This window comes from Trachurus trachurus, assembly GCF_905171665.1.
Source record: "Trachurus trachurus genome assembly, chromosome: 7".
Classification (NCBI taxonomy): Eukaryota; Metazoa; Chordata; class Actinopteri; order Carangiformes; family Carangidae; genus Trachurus; species Trachurus trachurus.
In genome coordinates, this window is record NC_139901.1 from 11,830,106 (window position 1) to 11,847,301 (window position 17,196).

Genomic DNA, 17,196 nt, shown 5'->3' on the forward strand with positions numbered 1-17,196 from the left:
TCCCAGATCCGGCAGCCCTTTCCTGCATGTCATTCCTCCTCTCTGCCTCCCCATTTCCTGTCTCTGTCTCAACCGGCTATCGAATAAAGGCAATAAAAAGCCCCAAAAATATACTTAAAAAAAGTGGAACTATGCAAAATGTTTAGCTTAACTATGCTACATTTTTACCTGAATTAAACAGCCTTGGACTAATTGTGATTGTTAAATAAATGACTTGTAACTTGTTACAGGGAGAACGGAGGTTCTCTGCCTTCCACCTAGCGTCTCTTGGCTGAAAACCAACTTTGCAAGCTCTTGTCTCGGCAGCACCGCGACACAAACGCGCCCCCGTAAACCGTAATCTCTTGTTTATGACAGATAAGACTCCACAGTTATACATGCTGTAACATGGTATATAATGTTATGTACCGCTCTATTGATTGCTTTCTCACAGGCTTTGTTGTAAACAAATGCACATGGCCAGGAGGAGGGTTAGAAAAAGAGCAGAAAAGGGTCAGGACTTGCATAGTTCCCCTTTAAAGCTGAGACACTACCCTCCAGTGGGCAGCTCCTCTCAGAGGAACTAATGACTCATCCCATCTCGGTTCTCTAATCACCTCTCAAAACAGCTACACCTGCCCCTCTGTACTGGCTGAACTTTGAAGCTGAGGTTAAATATCAGAGCTAATGGTGAAAAGTATTTGAAAGGATGGGAAGGGGAGGGGGAGGGGGTGCATATGGGACCAACCTACCTGACGGAGAGGGTAAAATCCCCCGGGTTGCTCTTGCTGGGCCGGGCCAAGAAACTGCCGTGGACACCCCGGGTCAACAGGAGCTGCTCTGCCTCGATTCCGGTGATGTTGGGGTGGAACCACCTGAAAATCGGGGGACAAAGGAGCAACCTGTTACGCATCCAAATGAGCCATGTGTGTTTATGTTTATGCAGATTGTAAACATGTCACACACTAACTTCCCAGCCTAAAGTGACACAGTAGGCAAGCACAGACAGGAAACAGCTCCTGAGTCAGAAACAGTAATCTGCCTTCTATAATCTTGCATTAAATGTTTCACAGAGTCCATTTTAGTCCTAAAGGTCAGTTTTTCAGTCCAGCTGAGAGTCAGCAGTGGTTTAGCTTTACTCAGCTGCTCCACATTGCAGAAAGCTCTTCATGTGTAGACCTGTAGGAGTGTTTTGACATATTTTGTAAGCAGTGCTCACAACAAATGAAATAAAATAAGAAATATTTTATCTCATTGTGTTCATTTCTTCCATTGAAAGTAGCTTAATTTAGTACGGGTTTAAGTTAATCATAAACCCTAAAAATAAGAATAATGAGAAAGAAAAACAGATGAAAGTATGTGAAGAATTAGAAGTTTCAGTACGAGAAGGTGAAAAATAATCATTGATATGACAACTGTATATAGCGTGATGCTGCATTGCCAGAATTAATATAACCTCCTTTAATACTCAGCTTACAGAAGAAACCATGCCATCCTCTGGTTACAGTTGAATAGAAAAACTGATGCAGATCATTTTTGGGTTGAACAGATGCAGATACAAGTAATGGAGATCTCATCCCATTTGCATGACCACATACTGAATTGGGCTGACTGTGGCCGAACTTAAATTCATCCCAGAGACTTTTAAAAGACGCTAGTTTTGGGTGCTCGGTGGTTGAGTGGTTAGAGCACGTCCCATGTTGGCATATGCCGATCGCCGGTTCGACTCCTGACCAAGCCAATCCTTTGCGCATGTCATTTCCCCAGTCTCTCTCACTGCTTTCCTGTCTCATTACACTTTATCAAAATGAAGGTGAAAAATGCCCCAAAAATATCTTCTAAAAGAAATGTCAATGGTAGCAGCTGCCAGCTGGTCTTAATTGAGAGGTCTGACAGAGGTTGCAGGTTTTAAATGGTTGTTTACATTGGCTGACTGATAAAAGGACATGTAAATGGTGTTAGACATTTATCCTTGGGCAGTGGTTGCACATTTACTCTTCATGCGATGCACGGACTGACAGTAACAAAGTCAATGTGAGGTCTATCCATGGACTCAAATGAGTGGGGATGCCTCTCATTATTTCAGAAAGGAGCTGATTGCAGTTCAGCAGAATCAATACCAGAATCAGTTTCTGCTTCAAAATATAAATCCTAAGCAGACATAGTTGCTACAGGAAGTGACTATAATTACAGAAAATTGCTTCCCATCACTTCATAGATGTTTTACTATAATATCTACATGCCTGATTACGGTAATGTCCGCGTACATACAGTGCTTCTTTCATTTACTTAGAATACAAAGAGAGGACACATTTTTGGTTGATGAATCAATGAACACGTGTTAACTGTGTGTCCTGTCCTGGTTTGAAAGGGAAGGACACTTAGGTTTATAGAACCGCAAAGCCAAAGCTAATAATTACATGTTACTTCCTCTGTTACACAACATTCTTAGCAAATATTTATCCCATCCACTTCTCAGGTTGACTGATTACAGTTTCTGGGTTGTGCACCCTGGTCCCTTACTGTCGTGCTTGACTTGTCTTAACCAAACCATGTGCTTTTATTCTACTTTTATATTTTTTATTAATGAAAAACACTGGCAAGACATTTAACCACCAGCACATACAGGGAGAAGCCCTGTGTTTAATGTGTGACCGGCTGCATTGGTCTTGACACAGTGAGTAGGTAGAGCAGCAATATCCCAGTGAATGGCTGTATGTCAGCTGTGTGGATTTAGAGCTCATGTTTAAGCAGGGATCATTGGGTTAAACCTCCGTAACTACTGTGTGCCACTGCTGGCTAATCCAACGCACCATTAGCCTTCCAGGGCCCCATTCGTCTGCGAGGAAAGGAGGGCCTCGACTAAACAGATATGAAACTGCAAACGTAGAGTATATTAACTTGTATGAATTGCCTTGCTCTTACACAGGGACTTCTTAATTATAATGCATGAACACATTTGAGTCCATATTAGTATTTGTAGGTTATTAAACGCAGTGTATCTGAGGAGTAATCATGCAGCCACTTGAGGCTACAGGAGTAAGTGTATTTACAAGCAATTATTACTCATTGATGCTGCTTATCAACTGTAAAATAAATAAATAAATCTCACAATTTTCTGTTTTTCTGCTTTACTATATACTGTCTATAATAAATAAATGTTGTGTTTTTTGGATTGTTTGAGAGACAGCAACTCAAAAACAAAATCCTGTTTTACAGACTAATCAATTGATGATTTGATTTGAATTTATAGAGTACTTCTCTATATAATTTATCAAATTAATAATAGAGTAGAAAATTACACTAAATTTAAATTTACCGGTGTGTTCTTGACAGCAATTCAAACACCTCATTCTCCAAGAGAAACTTTCAACAACTCATTTTTGATGCACTGGCTTGAATGTCAATTGCTACACAGACAATCTGCAATTTTGAGGCTTTCACCTTAATAGATACCTAAATAGGCTAATTTATGAGTTTGTTTACTTCTTTTTCTGAGTAATTGCAATGAGTGAATAACTGCGAGATTGACAAATGAGATGAATAATTAGTCCCTTGATTATCCAAATACCATAAATAACCTTTAGTTGCAGCTCTTGACTTTGTCTCTGTAAAGATAAATGCTTGTAAATGTCAATGATTCAACATGGATGGGAAAAGAGACTTTTTTTTGACACTGACATATAGAACAAATGAGTAATGGAAATCATGCATTTCACATCTTTAACTGTAGCCTTTCACCATCATCCCGACGCATTACAAAGGCTCATTATTGATTAATATAACCCAGCGGAGAGGAGGCTGCGGGCGACACAAGAGCGCCTTCATGAAGCTCATGCAGAGAAGATAGTATCTGAGAGCTTCAACAGTGGGCGAGCATTTAGCCGTTTCTGTTTTTGCACACTGTATGACACAAACCCATGACAGTAAGATAAAAATAAGACTCATGTGTCGGCTCAGCAGATCTTGTGTCACCTCAGCGAATACACACCAGAATACCATTGTGGTTTGAATCCCTGTGTGTTATGTGGCAAAATGCTTTCCATTAATTTCGCCAATAACTCAAAAACATAAATCTAATCAGTGCGTAACAAGTATACCCAGGCCTGACATTCACATTGACGACCGCTGGAGTTTCTGTGGGTCACAGCAACTGCGATAAAATGAAGAGAGAGAACTAACTGGAGGCTTGAACTTGCTTCCTTTTTGCTGGAGCTGAATGTAAATGTCAGACGTGTACGTCTTTGGAGATGAAGTCACTGTCGCGATCTAGCATTCAGCAGATAAATTAAAGTGACACTGACTGCTTGTCAATCACAAAGCAGCCTGACCTGTTTTGACGATGACAGAGTGGAAACACGAGAGGAGTGAAAGCAGAGACAGGCAAGGAGAGAGATGGCCACTGCAGGAGAATCAGCAATGATGCTAAATGTGTGATAGGCTTCATACAGGAGAGAGTGGTGCATTAATGGCACCAACCCTCCTTGTTGTTGTCATTCAGGACCTTCCATTATTGTGGTGTTCACCACAGGACTAATAAACATCCAGCTTTAACTAAAATATATTAATCTGCTGGATCCATGTGTTTTAGCTCCATATCAGAAACAATCTCCATCCTGAATACACACCCATACCTGAGCAAACAGATACACTGAGCATGTGCAAGCAGGTGTAGGAGTAGTTGCAAAAAATAAAAAGTACTTCTGCAGAACAGCAAAGAGCTGCAGAATTTAATTGGACAAAAGCTGCTAGCAAAGACACAAGGTCAGTAACACTTCATTATTTATCATTCTTTATCCATGCTGCCATCACCACTTGAGGTCGGGGCAGGTCTCTTATCAGCAGGGATGGGTACAAGTCCTCATGTTGACATCATAAGGTAGGACTTCACTACTACCAGGTAAAATTATATTTGGAAATACTTTAAAGAAGACAACAAAATGCATTGCATAATTTATGGCAATCACCTTATAGAAATTAAAAGCTTGATGCTTAACCGCTCGCACTCAAAGGAGCAACCAGTAGAGACAGTGAACAGACAGTCCTGCGTCACATTATTTGCTAGCCCTGTTAGCACACGCTGTTGTAATGGACAAACAGTAGACTTGGTCCTGGAGGACGTGACTAGAAACACAAGATTTCTAGTTGGCACCATCTCCTTCATCATTTCCAAAGGTCTTATTTCCAAGGGTCTTTTTCAACCGGACACAGGGTGGCAGTGTTTTCAACGATCTCAGTTATCCAAGTTATCCATGTTTAAAATAAAATTCAAAAAATAAATTTGAAATTTGAAACAAAAACCTATTGTATAGTCATAGTGGATACTCAGTCAAAAGTCATGGCTGAACCAGACAACCGACGGTCGACACCAGAACATCAGATCACTGAAGGGCAAAGCCAATCTGTTGAGCCCTCTCTCTGAACAAGCTAAGGGAGATAAACTTTATAATAAATTGTACCTGTACAAGAGAATTAGTTATACCGTAAATACACATAAAAGCCAGGAGTGAACTGGACAAGTTTCCCTCCCTCTGACATGAGAAATATCTCTGGGAGTCCAGCGGGTGGGGGTGGAGGGGGGCTAGGATGGTTGAGCTCGGGAAAGACCATTTGGAGACAAACAGGAAATGATTCAAAGGCACTGAGAGAGTGATAAATGTATTATCGGCAACACTCAAGTAAAAATACACCACCGACACGGCGCCTGTTGGAGAGAGAGACTGACAGTGACAGTATTGTCTCTGAAACGTCCAAACTGTAAATGGTTAATGTGCAGTTTGAAGATTTTTGTTTCTCATGTTTCTTACTGGTTTACCATGATGTATTTGACATGTTCGACTATCTCACAGGATCAAGATGTAAATCTGTTTGAGGAACTTGAGATTTTCATAGCTCTCAGACATTATATCCATATATTACCAATACTGTGTGTAGGACTGGATACCATTCATTTCACGTACTTCAAGTACTTCTGACACACTTTTCAAAACACACTTTCCTTTAATCCAAGATGGAGAAGGTATGACATGCTAAATGTTGTGTAGCAACAAGCAGCCTTGTATGGACAAAGTCTAAAACTGGTAAATCATTATGTAAATCAGAAACTGTCTAAGTTAAGAATTGCAGCCTGACTGATACTGATCTATAATTTGAGGCCAATATCAATATTTAGGAGTTAAAAAAAAGATTCAGTTGCTGTTGCACAAACATTTAAAATAAAAAAAACTTGAATGTGAATCTGTGTAAACTACATCAATGTCATCATTCCTCAATTACTGTCAGTGATAAATAGACATACAAATATCAGAGTATGTGCTGGCCTCCAATACCTGATGTGAAGACTTTTTTGTGCCTTCAACCACTGCAGGTGAACTGCAAACTGTCTGGGTTGTTACCAATGTTGTTCCATTGGTTGATCCACAAGTGTTAGTGTTGTGGTCATTCAGTGTGTGAGAGACTTATCCAGAGGCTTTTCAACCTTTTTCCTAGTTATTTTCATAATAATTTATGCTTTATTCCAAGAGTTTACTGCAGTGTTGCACTGAGGCCATTTTGAATAATAAAAGTTAAACAGTTTAACTTTCAATTCATAGTTTTTGAGGGATCACTGCAAACATTGTGCGTTTATGTTAACAAGGGGAATATCCACAGATATTTTCCAATGTCACCGGCCCTAATAATTCAATGCAAATATGATAATTCCAAATGAAATTGCAGTCACAATATCTAGTGATCACCACACTGTGTCGTTATCAACTGACATATTCACCCATAACCACACGTCAGATCAGTAGTTGGCGGTCTGTAATGCACAGTGCAATAGGCACAATTCATAGAAGTTATTGTAGTCAAATCTGGTATTTCCCATATACATGTTTTTTTTTTTTTAGACGCTTATCATAGCTGTTGTCCTACAATAAAACCACCACATTTCTAGGTTACTGTACTGGGGGAGCCACTGACAGGTCATGGGTGTCAGCTGGTGGACAGATTACTTGTGGTACTGCTTTTAATCCTACACAGATTCATACAGAAAAATAATAACAGAGGGGCAAAAATGCCTTATGTCAGTAATCCAATCTAATCCCTCATCACAGTGCTGCTGTCCCTCGTCAAATTATCAAAACAATGGAGACGGGCTGGTGCCAGACACACACACACACACACACTGGATCACTGCTTTAAACACACAACAGCAGCAGCAGCAGCAACTATACTGAACAACAATGCACCTCGTCAGGTTAGGACAGCTGAAGGCAGGAGAAACCTTCTCCTGCGTGTCTCGAGAGCTTCTTTAACAACTGAAGTGAACTCCTATAGCCTCCTGAAAAACTCACCTTTACAGCAACACTCACACATCAGTGCACACACAAGTACAGAACAGTGCACACACACACTTCTGCACAGCTGGGTATCCATATGCTCTCCCATATACTGTACACTTGTTCAGCTACAGCACTGGACTCTGTTTTCATATTTGGCAAATTACAGCAGAATTAAAGCCGTTATTTGTGCAGCTAATAGAAATGTGAGTAAGGGTGTAAATGGAGTGAAGATAAATGGGATCGTTTCTGCCCTACCTCACCATTCTGGTCGAAGCCTGCTACAGCCCCTTTTGCTTCAGCAGCCTCAGATCTCAGTAATCCAGCACTGGGCACTGTTACACAAGGGAGGGTGGGAAGGAGCGAGGGAGATATAGAGACGAATGGGGGGAGGGAGGGTGGCGGTGGAGGGGGTTGCTTGTAAAAGTGTTACTGGGTTAGATAGAGTGAGACATAGACAGTGAGAGAGGTGGAGGGGGTGAGTGTTAGAGAGAGAGAGTGGGGCAGGAGGAGGGAGAGCGAGCGAGGGGGCGGAGGTCTTTTAATCTGGGATTTGGACGAGCGTGAGCAGGCCTGATACCAGCGCTCATCAGCGCTATCAGCCGTCCCCCCTTTTCCCTTCCCTTCCTTTACCACCTCAGACGCATGTGACAGGGACTGGCAGGCGCCCGCCCTCCTCCTTCTTCCTCCTCCTCCTCCTCCTCCTCCTCCTCCTCCTCCTCCTCCTCCTCCTCCTCACCTTCTCCCTCCTACAGTACGTAGCCTAAGAGGTCAGCAGCTGTCTGGTGGCTGCGCTCCAAAAGCCACTCTGTGATCCTAAAGCTAACAGAGCTTTCACTGGCTGTAACACAAACCAGACCAGGCCAAGCCAGATCTGGGTGCCAGGTCTCTGAGAGCTACAAGGTCCCCGCTATCTTGTCGGAGGCTAAATGCAACAGCTGTGTTGCCCGTGCCTGGAGATTACACCTAATCGTGCGTGGCGTAGTTACACCGGATCATAGTTAGCCCTCGCCAAGCTAAACCCTCCAATCCAGCCAATTCAGCAGTATGCCATTAGGCTATTAATTTTGCAGCGCTGCATTGGGGAGATTTGCAGATGAGTTAGAGAATAAAAGCAGAGGACAAAAGCACCACAATGTAAAACTGTAGTGCTACCCGGTTTGGAGTTGACAACTGGCTCAAATTGATCATCTCAACAGGGGATTCCTTGCATCCACTTTTCATATATTTAAAAAAAAGTTCTCAGAAATACTGGCTCATAAAGGTTATTTGTTTGTTTGAATCATGTTGTTGGGTTAGTTACTGTAAGGACACACCTGTAGGCTGTGGCCAAACTGAGATTTTGAACTGACCGCAAAATAAAAAGGTCAGGCAATCATCTAATAGTTGTTGAGAGATATTATGCTAAAAACCCGATGACCTCGGTACGCTCCAGTGGTTCACCCATCAGAGCACCTACCACTTCAGGTAGCAGCAGCCATGGGTTCAAGTCTGACCAATGGCCCTTTGCTGTTAGTCATCCAACCTTCCTCTCCGAAAACCCTGTCACTGCTGCACTGTCCCTCACAGTCAAAAACTGCCCCCAAAAAAACAACGCCCACCAGGTTCATCTTCTGAAGACCTTGAATATCTGTGAAAGTGGTTTGTTCCAATTGAACTTTTCAGAGTTCCCAGTCAGCTCCGTGCATAAACGGTGAATAAAAGCTTCACATTTAACTGTTTAATCGGCGCTGTTTATTCGCCTTGTCATTACAGATACACAGTGCACCTTTTACCTGACGACATTTTGTTGTTATAGCTGACAAAATGGGAACAAGGCTGTTGCATCTGAAAAGTAATGAAACATGATCTTCTATCTGCTGCACGTCGGGTTTCCTGACTCTATAGTTGCTGGACCATTTGTCCAAACCAGCAGCATGGCCATCACCACTTTAATATTATGACCATTAACTATTGTAAACTATACAGACCAAGATGCATTTAGGTGTGTTAGTACCCTGTCAAACAACAACAACAAACTGGAAAGTTTAATCTCTAAACAAAACTGTGGACAGATGTGAAAGTGAAACGCCAGCTGCTGAGATTGTGAATTGTTGTCACAAGTCAAGGTAAATGTTTTATGACCAGACATGACGGCTGTGGCATGAATCAGGCAGTCTGACAACAGAAGCCGACTTTTTCCCATCATATCTGCCAGAAAGTAGGAAGCTGGCCAAATTCTAGGTCGAGTTCTCACCTTGCAGAAACAAAAACTTTTCTGCACCAACTTTTCTCACAGTTTTCTAACAATTTTGGATTAAGTCAGTGACCTTGCTCTGGCTTTACTTCAGATATAACCCCACAGAGCCTTCTGAAATTCAATGAAGCACTGAAAACAAACTTTTCTCTCGGACACTACACATTTGGCATAAATGTCAGCAGATCAGCAGATATCTACAGTCTAGTGCATTAAATATGCATCACCATAATAAATAATCATGCTCTTAATCTACAACTAATGCTGCCTTATATTAACTTAACCTTCATTTGAATAGAAGTTACCCTGCAGGCAACACATCGATATTAACTTGACTTCATGAGCTAAGCCTCCAAACTAAATGATGATGTATGTCTCCAAGTGACCAATGAAGGCGGAGCAGGCACTGGATCCCATATACAGTAAAAATAAATAAAAAGCAACACATTTATCAAAATAACTGTAAGGGACAGCCTGATGTTTGAGAGATTGTGGATGAAATTACCTCTTGCCACCCCCCTTCTCTCTTCCATCATGCCATGCCTTTCTATCAAAGAGTTTGACCAAAAGTACTTGATATGTCACAAGATCCTTCACTGCTTCACTTCTGAGGGACATGTTAAGATCCTTAAACCTCTAATACTAACCAGTAAAAGAAAATTTTGCTGAGATCCTTACAGCTCTACTTCGTTGCAAAGTTTGATTTTGGCTCTGATTCCTCCACTGTCCTTTTCATACAAGGCAAATCTAACAAGACATTTTATTTTTAATTATGAAACTCATTTTCCACAAATGTCACTTATGTAATCCTGGCTGCGAGGCTCCTGATAGTTTCTTTTTTTTTCTTTCTGCGAAGCCTCCTTGAGATTTGCAGTTAGACTATCATTTGGCATTCTGCCTGTTAGTGCTTTCTCGGCGTAGGACAAAATATATTTGCCCTTTCTCTTTCTCTGCATGTTTCACTGTTTAATGATTAACTTTTAGACCATCATTCACCAAGAAACGCTTTTGGAAACAGACCTGGTTAATGGAAACCAGTGACACAGAGTTTCGAGCTGCTTATTTGCCCACAAAAGTTCCAAGTTTCAAATTTACCACCTGCGGCAAATGTGATGTATTTTAAATGACTCTATATTTAGGTACAAAAGTAAGTGTTCATTTAATAAATTGATTGTAAGCTGCCACGCATTGATCGTCCCATTATAACCCAAACATGGCTGTGGGGTGTCAATTCAAAACAAATTCTAGTGTATAATTAAAACAGAAGGGTGCACAGTTGCACTGGCAAAGTGTTTTGTTTTCACACCATCGCTTAAAAGGTTATTGCCGCTCATGTTTTGGATCTGTGGCCCTCATCCATCACCACACAGTGTGCTCAGAAATTATCTACAGACTTCCAAAAGCTCAATTTTCTGAATGATTATTTTATATGAATTGCATATCTGCGCCTGTCAGGCTTTGTTTACAAAGACCAGTGAAATAAATATCTACTAAAAGTTTTGCACGTTTCACTAATAATTGCTGCTGAGAGCTTATAGTGCATCTCCAGGCCAAACAATTATGACAGACAAATGTAGTTTTGGATTGCCAAAAATGCTTATCTTTATGCTTTTGGTAATGTTTAATCACCTGTTTTTGAAATACTTAATCCTCTGCCACAGTATTAACCTCAGGTTCAATCAGCTGATGTGTACAATGGCACTGAAACATTAGAAAACACCTGCAAAGATTCAGAAAACGACTTCAGTTAAACAATGCATGCATTGCAAAATCTCATATATAACAGTGTTCTGTTGTGTTTCTGTATTTCTGGCTGTGGAGTGCTTTAGTTTGGTGCTTCTTGACTTTACAGTAGAAGCTGTGAGGATGGCTACCCGTTAACAGTATTATTGTAAATATGTAGTGTTAGCAGCATAGCCTTTTGCTTTAGCTGGGTCTGTCACTTTTTTGTGTTTCGTGTCTTTGCATGTGTTTTCTTAAGCTGCAAAGCTTTGAGCTCTCAGGGCCACCATACATACATGACTGTGAATCCTTTTGATTTACCTGTAGCACTGCAGATTTGAGTCAGTTAACAACTTTGCCCTTCCTATACAACCCAGGCCGTCTCTTTCTCTCTCTCTCTCTCCCTCCCTCACCTTCTCAGATCATGACCGTAGGAGCAGGAGTGAGTCAGGGCTTTCCAAGAATAGGATTCCCTTTGACAACCACCAGGCACCCCATTTCCCTGCATCTGGCCTTGGGCAGTGAGAGAGAGAGGGGGGGGCGAGGCAGAGAGAGACAAGACAAAAGAAAAGAACGTTTCAAATAGCCTGCTTTTATTTGACGCAACATGGTCAGGGACGGGGCAGGGTAAGTGGACGCACTGTGGGAGAGACGGAGGCAGCTGGGAGCTGCAGGTTAGGCCTCAAGCTGGCTGAAGGGAAACAAGCCCAATGTGCATCCAGCCACCACTCTATCCTCTTACATAATGTCTCAAGTTCAATATAGCCCAAGTCAGCTATTTAAAGCACTGCTGTCTAGGCCCACTGACAAAAAGGTGATATACTTAGTAGCCGCTGCGCAGCATGAAAGCCTCTGCTGCCGCTATATCGGTCACAGACGAGCCCTGGGGTGTGGATTTTGGTAATGTTGCGGATATTTTTAGCCCCCGCTGATGATTCGGGGTATTTACACCGGGTGCAAGACTCGCACACACCCTGACGCTGAATGTTTAACTGCTCTGTGCAGCAGCGGCAGCAGCAGCAGCAGCAGCAGCAGCAGCTCCAGCAGCAGGCGGCCAGCTTAGCAGTATTAGCTAAATGACTAACTTAGGCAATCACGGCGCATGTGCATGCAGTTTGTTTTCAACACTTGCACACAAGTAAGCCACCAGAAGCCGAACTAACTGATTAACAAAATGCTGCTGGTGATATGACAAATGGTCAGGACGTTTTCAGTGGAGGTGGGCCCATTGTTTAAAGATGAAAACAGCTGACTGCACCATAGTGTCCATAGTTTATGTGGCTTTTTGTATTTGCGTGGAGCAAATACATGGACTTGTCAAACACAGAGAAGAAGTGGCTCCAGGCATTATTGGTTAATGAGTAACTACTGTGTTTTTTCACAGACACATCCAACCTTTAAAACAGAGACTAGTAAATACAGACTTGACTTCTTAACTACTTTTGAAAATGCAGCTGTTCACATCAGTGAAAAAAAAAACTGTGCAACACTCAGTATGAATAAAATTAAATTAATGAAACAATCCCATTCAGTTTGGATTGAAAGTTGTAATGAAAAATAGGCTACTGTATGTTGAATATAAAGGTAACAGTAAACAGTGTCAAATGGGTTTTCCCAGGTTATAATGGGCAACACATTCCAGATGTGTTTTGAGGTGTCTGGTCGGGGGGGGGGGGGAACTACTGTATACTGATCACAATCATGCTATTTAAAGCAAATCTATAGTGATACGCTGTGAATATTTTCCACCCGTCATTTACTATGCAAAGCTATGGGTATACTAGTTTGCATGTTTAAAACCTACACAGTGGAAACAAAACAGAAAGATTTACTTTGCTTTTCCCCCATTTCATTTTTTATCAGAAAATCAAGACAGTGGGATTTAGCTGCCAGTAAAGGCAAAAAAACAACAACTGTTGTACACATCTACCATTAGTTTGTATTCACTATTAAAAAGTTGGCTGTAGTAATAATGCTTAGACCGCCAAAAGTGATGACACAGCAGCACTGGACTGTAGAGTTTACAGTATATGACAAACTGACTTGCCGGCACAGAGAAGTTCAGTGGTAAATATTAGTTAGTGGGCCGTCGTTCTCTTCCCCTTTTCCAGCAGACAATGACAGCAGGGGAAAAGCACTTCTCACTGAATCACATTTAAATGAATGAAAATGAGCATGACTTTAATATTCAGAGTCATTTATCTGCAGAGGAGAGCCAGCGGGTGTTGCAGCATTAACCTAAGTTTACATGGCTCATTCTTAGGAGGAACGCAGCTCTGATGTGTTAAAACATCAAATATTTGGAAAACTGCATCCTGTATGTTCATTCTTTTTCAGAACTTTGCCCTTTTACGTTGAGACACAAGATCATTAAGTAACATTCAAAGATCATGTGGCATGTGGTGATCTGCAGAATCTGAGTGCTTTGTCACCATTGTTTCCAGTTTGAATAAAATGCAAAACGTGTATCTGGAAAAATAAAAGCTAACAGTTGGTTCAGAGCACTACTGGAAATGTTGGCAGTGTTATCTTATTCCTCCACATGGGCTGTTGTTTTCCTGTCGGCTTATCGACAAAACTGACTCACTGTTCTCAGCTGGTCAAATGAGTTTCAGTGACAGATGAGGTCTGTTCCATAAACAAAGGGGGGGCAGAGGTGGTTTCCAATAGTGGAAAGTTTGCGATACTACAAAGAAACAACTGGCAGAAAAATGGAACAGCAGCGTAATGTGACTCTGCATCATTGCTTCTTTCTCTGGGCTACTAAACACATTACAGTGAATAATCACTGTCACAGCGATGGTACGATTACAATTACGTACGGTTGCAGATGGTTCTGTTATGACTAAACCGACACAAATCCAACAATAAAAACAAAATATGTGGAAATTCCAGCCGTCCCCAAACAGCACGACGAACTGAAATCCTTCCTGAAACGGGGAGTCTGAGCGATGCCACCGTCGACGGGAGAGCAGGTCCGTCCTATCAAGATGGCACGCATTGTAGTATTGTTCCCCTGTGGTATTTCAGCTCAGGAAGTGCAGAGCGAGCCGCAGAGCAACAGTCATATGTGTCCCGGACGGCGACAAACCATGGAAACTGGCAGACATGAAAACAGGCTTTTCACTTTGTTCCAGTGTTTTTCACTATCTCTGATCTTAGCCTGCTGCTGGCACTGGCCCCCGGGGGCAGCTCCAGAGATATAGTGAGAAATGATGGCACAAATGCCTCTTCTTTCTTTTTTTTACTCCAATCTGTTGTGTAACATTTTATTTTGACCAAGAGATTTAGACAACTGTGTGCACTGGACAAGTGTAATTTAATCCAGTAATCTGACCAACACAAAGGATTTTAATGTGAAAATAAAAGTGAAATTAGAATGTGCACATAAAGACTTAAAGCCTTCAATATCCATGCAGTAGTCAAAAGGATAAGGAGGTTTTGGATCTTCAGCGGAGTGGAGCTACACAAAAACTGGATGGATCCTTCCTGCAGGTGAACCAGGAAGCAGCACAAGGCAACGGACAATGATTATGGAAATGTTGTGTTAAAGAAAAAATGGTTGTAAAAGATTGGATTTTCCTTTAATGCCCTAGCCAGCCTGGCTGCTTTACGGTTTCCAAACTCCCTTTGATGTGCCGAGGCCTAAGCCATATCCAGCTCCATTCTATTGTGAAAGATGCTATTTTGCCAAATAACATGGCCAGAATTCAACAGGCTTTGTTCTGTCAGTGGAGAAATAAACGCCTTTGTCTATTGTGGAGCTGGACTCAAATCAGTGGAATGGCTTTTCAACCTCAACATCTTTATCCCACCGCCACCATTGCTGCTGCAGTTTAACCTACCAAAGGCACAAAGAAGGGCACACACACACAAACACACACCACAGCGACATCACACGATACAACACATCTGTCATCTTTTCCACCCATATAGCGAGGTGGACTATTTGTATCAACTATAAACTTTCTGATTGCTAACATTGCATTTTTGTGAATCCACAACAGCCCATGATGGTCAAGAGACATGCTGACTGCTGGAGGCAGTGTTTCAGAGGTCACCTTGGACATAGACAACAACTGTTACACCTGAAAGCATCATTAGTCATGACGAGGAAAAAAAAAAGTACCAAACTTTAAATAATTACACGGGCCATATCAAATTATGCAAACAAAACAAACAGCTTGATTAATTATCCTTGTAACATAGCAGGAAACATCAGCCTACTGACTATGTACTGGTAACTACCTTGAAAGAACCAATCATGCAAAATCTAACCAATAACCTGCACGCACAAGTCTCCATCACACAGTGGCCACTTCATTCTCCACATGCTGAGCTGGTCAATGTTTCAGTGGGCTCTACAAATCATTATTGATGCACAGATGAAGGCTACACGTGGTTAATAATATATGAGATATAATATAAGAGGAGTAATGACTTATTGTTGGCAGAATACCACAGACACAAGCTACTGTCCATGATTAAAAGGGGTGCACATATACTAATTAAAACACAGAACATTAGCAGTTAATTAGGGTTTTTAATGGACTTAAAGTATTAGTTTTATATTTTACAGGGGTTTATAGTGCTTATAGTTATTGTTTTTAAACCCCATTGCTAATTATATCAGCACTTGACTTGTTTTGTGGTTCCTTACTATACATTAGTGAAGCCGGAAACTAATGCTTCTATAATATATATAGGCTATATATACTTTTACTCTACTTTTTATGACTTCAAGTGCCCTTTTAAATATGTTACTGTATATGTTTACAATAGAATACTGTGTGCTGGGCTCAGATTCACAGGAAGCTATAAGACAATTTCCTGCACACACACACACAACACTCTTGCTACACAGAGACAGAACAGGAGGACAGAGACAGACCACAAAAAACAGGTTAGAAAAATGGAAAGATTTCAAAATAAAAGTTGTGTGGTGTGTGGAAATAGGTGAGAGAGGTCAGTGTCACTGCAACTCAGATAGCCTACAGTAGGCTATATAATCCACAACATCAACACATAGCCTACATGAAGGCGAAATGTAAACCAATAATAAAAACAACAACAACAAACACATACAGAGAGCGTTTCCTTTAATTCAACTGTTAGCCGGCTCGCTCAAAATTAAAGAAAAGTCAGCATTTTGTTTTGGAGTCAAAGCCGCACTTTGAGCAAAGTCTGTTACATAACCAACATGCTAATTCATAATTAACGAGACAAACTCAAAGTGAAGTTTTTTGTCATGAAAGAGAAAATGAAAAATACGAAGCGACAAGTGTCTCTGTTTAACTGGGGTTTTTTTTTTTTTTAAGAAAAAGTTGAGGCGCCCCCGCTGCTCTCTCACGCTGGCAGCAGCCTCAGCTCAATCTCGCCCCGCACAATCTCTGACTGTCCGTGAAGTGCACACAGGCTGGGGAATATGACGGCGCCATTAATGACAGGGTTTTTATTTTATTTTTTAAACACAAACACAGACACAGAGAGGTGGACTTTACCTGCGAGATGTCATAGCAGTCTCTGAAGGCTGTCAAGTGTCCTCAAACGGTCCCGGTCTGTCTCTGCGGAGTCGCTGTGAAGAGTGAGAGATGTGTTGAACCTGCGCGTGGAGCTACACACAACTACCGACACGGCTTCCGGCTGCTACCTTCAAAATAAAGGCCCTGCTTGTTAAACAACTTAAAACTTAAATCTGAAGTAGGTGAATATTTATATCGTATCTTAATCTTTATTAATCTGAAATATTTAATTTATATCTGTATTGTGTTACTTTTGTCTAGGATAAATAAAGACTCCTGTGGACAAAAGTTTTATTTTATTTTAATTTATTTTATTTATCTTATCTGGTCAAAATATTTGTCAATTAACTTGTTGGTATTTTGATTCTACAATACATTTGATCACATTCAAAAAATGTTGCTTTATTTAAGTCTG

At 41.2% G+C, this 17,196-nt stretch overlaps 1 protein-coding gene across 2 annotated transcripts in view; it reads right to left on the reverse strand.

The window, feature by feature from the left end:
• ptpn11b (protein tyrosine phosphatase non-receptor type 11b) overlaps positions 1–16,861 on the reverse strand; it is a 46,958-nt gene extending 30,097 nt beyond the window's left edge. For both annotated transcript variants that reach the window (XM_083976181.1, XM_083976180.1), the window contains exons 1-2: positions 16,761–16,861; positions 732–854 (exon numbers count right to left, since the gene is read on the reverse strand). In XM_083976181.1, coding sequence (XP_083832307.1) covers positions 732–854; positions 16,761–16,774 — 137 coding nt within the window. In that variant the 5' untranslated portion in view covers positions 16,775–16,861. The remainder of the gene's footprint in view (positions 1–731; positions 855–16,760) is intronic.
• Between the last annotated feature and the right edge of the window lie 335 nt (positions 16,862–17,196).